We start from the raw sequence: 6,743 nt of genomic DNA, 5'->3' as shown, positions 1-6,743 counted from the left end.
GGGGGGGGGGGTGGGGGAAGCACTTTGGGGAAAGGGGGGGAGCCGGGGGGAAATGCTTCTAGTGACAACAGCCCTTTCTAAATCCGGCTAGGGACTGGGTGCAGGTGGGGGTGGGGGCGCCTGCTGCCTGATATATACAGCCCCTGACCAGGTCGAGCTCCACAGCTCTCCCCTGTGCTCTGTCTTTCCTTGCTGCTCTCAGGTAGGAGCGCCGAGCAGGAGGCCTTCCTCTGGGATAAGGGGGCCCCAGCTTTAGGAAGGGGCTCCTCTAGGAACAGCAAGCTGCATGCAGGGCTTCATGCAGAGTACGAGGTCTGATCATTGAGCACACAAGTGCAGGTCTAAACATGAGTGTGGGTGCCCTGCGAGAAGGGGGGCTCAGGTATTGGGGGGGTGTGTGTGAATGTCTATATCGGAGCATATGGGACCAGAATGCGTTATGCATTAGAGGTGTGTGTGTGTGTGTGTTTTGTGTACAAGCATGCACAGTCTTAATGCATGGTGAGGGGAGGGTGTGTACCTCACTGCCTAATTAAGATACAGAAATATCAAGCAAGAGACGTGTTTATGATCATGCCTGAGGATAGCTGGTCCATTTGAGGGGAGGGAGAAGAGGATGACAGAGAACAATGACTTAGCAAGTATATATGCTCAGAAGCTAGTTGTGTGGGGTCTGGCATGGGTAACTACCCATATCCATACACGCAGAGGTGCTTGTGTGCACATCCAGGAGTCGAGGCAGCTACAGAGTGTGTACACCCTGCAAAAGGAGCCCACAGGCACATGGTGTGGCTGTTTCAGGTCTTTTGTTTTTTTAAGATTTATTTATTTAGTTGAGAGAGAGAGCAAGCTTGAGCAGGAGGGGCCAAGGGAGAGGAAGAGGGAATCTCAAGCAGACTCTGCAACGAGCGCGGAGCCCCCCGCGGGGCTCAATCTCACGACCCCGAGATCATGACCTGAGCTGAAACCAAGAGTGGGACACTTAACCAACTGCACCACCCAGGCGGCCCTGTTCCAGGTCTTTGTATACTTGGGAATATACAGCGATCTGCGCTTATTTATACTGTACACATACTTAACGTGTGTGTCTGTTGCCAAGGCATGATGGCACACTGGGAGGGATGTGTGTGGCAAGGTATAGGAAGGCAGTGTGTCTGTACGAGGCATGTGCATGAGCAGCGGACATGCGTGTTCGTCAGAGGACATGTGGAGGGCATTTGGCTGTGTGATGGGTGCGTCTGAGAGCCCACAAGGGTCTCCTCTTGGAGAGTGTCCACCAAGACTGACAATCAAATGGGGGCAGGATGGAATAGAACTGGCTTTGGAGTCATGAGACATGGGTTCAAGGCCTGGCTCTGCCACTTGTTGTTATGTGTTCTTGGACAAGCAAACCCCTTAACCTTGATGTCTTCATCTGTAGAACAGGGTGAGGATTGAGTAAGAGGGTGTGCATAAACGTGCTTTGGAGACTGTAAAGCACGGAACAAATGCGACCATTAACAGTTTCTCAGGTGGCTCCAAGTAGGCAAGTTTCACTAGGTGAGTATAGGCAAGGGTAGGACCATCTCCCAGGTGGGAGGAGGAGGAATAGACATCAGGAAACTTTTAGAATTATTGCTCAGGAGAAAGAGCTACAGTGTTTGGAAAGCCAGACAGAGGACAGGACCAGAGAAGCTGGCCACCACTCCCCGCCCGCTTTCAGGCCTGGGTGAGGGGTGAGTGCCGAAGGGCAGAGCCAGGGAGCAGCGGGGAGGTGACCCTGACACAGCCTTCCCTCTTTCCAGGTCCCCTGCAGGCTTGAGCCCCTTTCATCTAGTAAACACATTCGAGAAGCCAAGGTAAGGAAAGCTGAAGATGGAGTGTGGGGGAATCCGGGAAGATTGGCCATGACAGCCCCAAAGCCAGGCTATGGGACTCTAGTTTCTGCCTTGCCTTGGGGAGTGTGTCTTGGCAACCAAGAGCCCCTTGCCTGTGACTATGGAAGAGCCAGGGAGGGATAAGGATTAGAGATGGACGCAGTTAGCTTTCTGCTCCCAGAGAAGCCCAGGACGCTCCTCCCTCCTCGAGGAGAGCCCCAGGCTGAACAAAAGTTAGCCTCCCCTTCTGCCCTGACAGGCTTGCTAGGCTCTTCTCAGGTTGAAGGATCAGCTCAAGGAATAAGGGATGCATGGTGACCCGCCCCTGACTCACGAGGACAGTGCTAGGCTCTGGGGCTCCCACTGAAGGAGAGAGAGCCCAGGGAAGGGAGTGGAGGGTGGGTGGATGGGAGGGCAGCTAGCATCTTCTACTCCCACCCACTGCAGGCACAGCCATGGTGGATGCGGAGATGGCCGCGTTTGGGGCCGCCGCCCCCTTCCTGCGCAAGTCAGAGAAGGAGCGGCTGGAAGCCCAGACCCGACCTTTTGACCTCAAGAAAGATGTTTATGTGCCCGATGACAAAGAGGAGTTCGTCAAGGCCAAAATTTTGTCTCGAGAGGGTGGCAAAGTCACCGCTGAGACCGAGCATGGCAAGGTAGGTGGCAGGGTTGGCGTGAGAGGCCCTCCTGGACCCCCTCCCCCCATAGCTGGGGTACACAGAGAGGTTACCACCAGGACCCATCCCACACAGACCTGAGGACAGTCCGATTTCCCTTCTTCGGAGAAGGGATCCACACCGTCCAAACAGCCCTTCTCATTCCCAATATCCCGTCTGTCTTCTCTATGATCCCGGTCCTTCTCTCTTGAACACTGCTCTCCTAGAACTTGCCTGACTCCTTTCTGGGCAGAGGGAGGGCTGACAGTTTGGCCTGCATGGGGGCTGTTGCAGACGGTGACCGTGAAGGAGGACCAGGTGATGCAACAGAACCCGCCCAAGTTCGACAAGATCGAGGACATGGCCATGCTGACCTTCCTGCATGAGCCCGCCGTGCTCTACAACCTCAAGGAGCGCTACGCCTCTTGGATGATCTATGTGAGTGCGCCATCCAGGACACCCTCTGAGTCTAGTAGCTTCCTAGTTTCTGTTCTTTGTGTCCAGGCATTACTGCACGCTATCCCTGCCCCTGCATCCCCGGTTCAGTTCTAATACCCCCGAGGCTAGGATTACTCAGATTTAGTGCTTTCATAGATTTTTCTTTCTCTTCTTCCCCTCTTGGCATTGTTCTCTAACTCTGAAACCCACCATTCCTCCCTCTTCATCACTAGCAACTCAACCCTCCTTCTCTATCCTAGACCTACTCGGGCCTCTTCTGCGTCACCGTCAATCCCTACAAGTGGCTGCCGGTGTACAACGCTGAGGTGGTGGCCGCCTACCGGGGCAAGAAGAGGAGCGAGGCACCGCCCCACATCTTCTCCATCTCCGACAACGCCTATCAGTACATGCTGACAGGTGACAGGCCTCCGCTGCAGGGTTTCCTCAGGAGCCGCATGGGAGGGAATGTGCAGTTGGTCTGGGCAACTGGGGGATGCCTGGAGAGAAGCCGGGAGGTGGGGCAGCAGGGGGTAGGTGGATGCCAGGCAAAAGCATCTTGTGTGGCTCCTGACTTTTCATCCCCACTTGCTCCCAACAGACAGAGAAAACCAGTCCATCCTGATCACGTGAGTGTAGCTCCTAACCCATTCCCTTCCAGAACCTCCCTGACCCCAGCCCCCATCATGGACCATAGCCCCCAAGCATGGGCCCACAGTTCTCACTTCCCTCCACCTTCATGCCAGCTCCTCTTTCTTCTGTGACCTTTACTCATGCCTTTGCTTCCCCGCTTCCTTTCTGCTTTCCACCCCTCTTGGAGTTTTCCTCTCCCATTCCCTATGCTCACTCTCCTCCAACTCATCACTCACTTAACCATAAGCCCAGTATCACTGTGTCTTCATCCCGTCCTCATTTTCTTTCATCTTTACCTTCAGAAACCTTCCCCATTCTGCCACCCCTACCTATTCTTTTCCAAAATGGCCCAGGCCCATCTCCTCACATTGACCTTGCCTAGCTAAGACCAGGTTCCTTCTGCTTGAACCCAGCAGCTTCTTGTGGCATTCTTCCTAGTGCTCCCCCTGATCCCATGTGTGTTCGGGATGCACATTACCCGGCAGCTTCCTGCTTTGGGGCTCCCACTGTCAAGTAGAACCAGATGTTCTCTCCTGACTTGAGGCTTGTTCGTCTCAAGCAGTGTCTGTTCACTGCCTAATGAGGCCCTGACTGTCCCAACAGCGGGGAATCTGGGGCCGGGAAGACGGTCAACACCAAGAGGGTCATCCAGTACTTTGCCGTTATTGCCGCCATTGGGGATCGCAAGAAGGATCAGACTCCAGGCAAGGTAGGCTTGTTGTCCTCCATGGGCCTGCACTGCAAAAAGGGAGGGGTAGGCCTCTCACTCACCATCCTTCCTGACCTCTGCAGGGCACCCTGGAGGACCAGATCATCGAGGCCAACCCCGCCCTGGAGGCCTTCGGCAACGCCAAGACCGTACGGAATGACAACTCCTCCCGCTTCGTGAGTGGTCCCTGACCTTGGATTTGGGATTTGGGTTGGTGGAGGGATGGTATCAAATATGAGCCTTGCCTCAACTCATCACTGGTCTCCTCCATCTCCCCAGGGGAAATTCATTCGAATCCATTTTGGGGCAACTGGAAAGTTGGCATCTGCAGACATAGAGACCTGTGAGTGCCATGAATCTGCTAGAACTCGGCTTGAGCTCATCCTCATTCTATGTGATCATGACCCCAACCTCTCTCTTTTCTCTCTCTGTCTCTCCATCTATGTCTCTCTTTAGGCCTCTGCCTTTCAGTCTCTCTCCCTCTCTTTCTGTCTCTGTCTGTCTGTGTCTCTGGGTCTGTATATTCATCTCCCCCTGAGACTCCCTCTAGTCTTTCTCCACCTCTGTCTCTTCATGTCTGTATGTGAGTCTTTCTCTTCATCTCTCTCTTTTCCTCTGCCTTTTGCTTGCTACATATATCATTCATTTTCCTCTATTTCCTTGTACCTAAATCCCCAAATTTCTCTCTTTCTTCTCCCCTTACTGTTCACAGATCTTCTGGAAAAATCCAGAGTTATTTTCCAGTTGAAAGCAGAGAGAGATTATCACATTTTCTACCAAATCCTGTCTAACAAAAAGCCTGAGCTGCTGGGTGAGTCAGCTACCGAGACCAACTATCTCCATGGCAACCTGGTCCCCTCTGCTTGCGGCAGCTTGCTGGCATGGCCTGGGTTTATGGCACTGCTGGATTCAGTTCTGTGGGATGTGGGACCACATGAAGCCTTGTCATGTGTTTTCCTGCAAGCCCTGTGCTGTGGTAGGCAGCCCCAGTGAGAGCCAGAGGTTTGTGCCCTATCCTCACCACATCTTCTCCTCCCAGACATGCTGCTGATCACCAACAACCCCTACGATTATGCATTCATCTCCCAAGGAGAGACCACGGTGGCCTCCATTGATGACGCTGAGGAGCTCATGGCCACTGATGTAAGTGTGTGAGAACCTGGTCGAGAGGTGAGGGCACTGGCAGTTAGGGGTAAATGAGGCCAGTTCACCTGCTCAGGAGGAGAGCTGCGACACTGTCTATCTGTTATTCAAAGTGGTATGACCCTCCCCAAGGGCCAGAACATGCCCTATTACCAGGGTGTGTTGGAGAATGGGTATGTTGAGATGGGGTGGACAATATTTGGTGTTTGAGCAAACAGAAAGGGCTGAACACCATGGGACAGAGAAGCAGACAAGCCAAGAAGCAAGCCATCACCAAGGGAAGGGGGGTGGGTCATGCAGTGGCCATGGGGTTGGGGCAAGCTATTAAGTGAAGACTAGATATAGACAGGTATGGAAGGTTTAAGCAGGAAGCAAGTGTAGGGCCTAGAAGAGGGACAAAAGTAGAAAACATGAGTGGGTAACCAGAGCAGCTCCAGAAGACAGCTATGACCGCTGATGCCAGATCTGGGGCAGTATGCACACCGTCCTGCTCTTGTACTTCCCATCTTCGTTTTGGAGTTCCTCACTGGGTATGGGAGTCTCAGAAGCTACAGGGATTCAGGAGAGAAGTTCTCTCTCCAACTGAAGAGGGATCTCATTTACCTGCCATACTTCCTTTTCTGGGGTTCACCAATATGGGGTCTGCCTACAGAATGCCTTCGATGTGCTGGGCTTCACTTCAGAGGAGAAGAACTCCATGTACAAGCTGACGGGCGCCATCATGCACTTTGGAAACATGAAGTTCAAACAGAAGCAGCGAGAGGAGCAGGCTGAGCCAGATGGCACTGAAGGTGGGAGTTTGGGATGCTGGGTGACAGCTGTGGGCCATATCTGTAGAGGAATCATCCCTTTACCAACTTGGCTGCCTGCCCTCTCCTTCCAGAGGCTGACAAGTCTGCCTACCTCATGGGGCTGAACTCAGCTGACCTGCTCAAGGGGCTGTGCCACCCTCGGGTGAAAGTGGGCAACGAGTACGTCACCAAGGGGCAGAATGTCCAGCAGGTGGGTCATCTTCAGGAGATAAATGGGGAGGGGGCTGGCATGCTGCAGTGGGGGCTTTGGAATTCACTCTTCGCACTAATCTACTCATCTGGTTTCTCCCTTACCTTCCAGGTGGCGTATGCCACTGGGGCCCTGGCCAAGGCAGTGTACGAGAAGATGTTCAGCTGGATGGTGACAAGGATCAATGCCACCCTGGAGACCAAGCAGCCACGCCAGTACTTCATAGGGGTCCTGGACATCGCCGGCTTCGAGATCTTCGACGTGAGTGGGAGGAGCCTAGGCGCGTATGCGCGGGGGAGGGGGCAGTGA

At 53.7% G+C, this 6,743-nt stretch overlaps 1 protein-coding gene across 1 annotated transcript; it reads left to right on the top strand.

Annotated features, from left to right (window-relative positions):
- Positions 1 to 149: 149 nt before the first annotated feature.
- LOC115942763 (myosin-7-like) lies at positions 150 to 6,718 on the top strand (the record flags this gene model as incomplete). The annotated part of the gene is made up of 14 exons (XM_081809626.1): positions 150 to 202; positions 1,785 to 1,838; positions 2,304 to 2,512; positions 2,807 to 2,950; positions 3,211 to 3,367; positions 3,549 to 3,576; positions 4,184 to 4,289; positions 4,373 to 4,465; positions 4,569 to 4,632; positions 5,002 to 5,100; positions 5,329 to 5,432; positions 6,085 to 6,223; positions 6,316 to 6,434; positions 6,546 to 6,718. Coding segments are annotated over exons 3-14 (1,427 nt in total), but the record flags the coding sequence as incomplete, so codon positions are not given.
- Between the last annotated feature and the right edge of the window lie 25 nt (positions 6,719 to 6,743).

The sequence above is a fragment of the Leptonychotes weddellii genome, unplaced genomic scaffold (genome assembly GCF_054177405.1).
Source record: "Leptonychotes weddellii isolate Sample4059 unplaced genomic scaffold, ASM5417740v2 HiC_scaffold_11557, whole genome shotgun sequence".
In the NCBI taxonomy this organism is placed as follows: Eukaryota; Metazoa; Chordata; class Mammalia; order Carnivora; family Phocidae; genus Leptonychotes; species Leptonychotes weddellii.
This window is presented reverse-complemented; position numbering and strand designations above follow the sequence as displayed.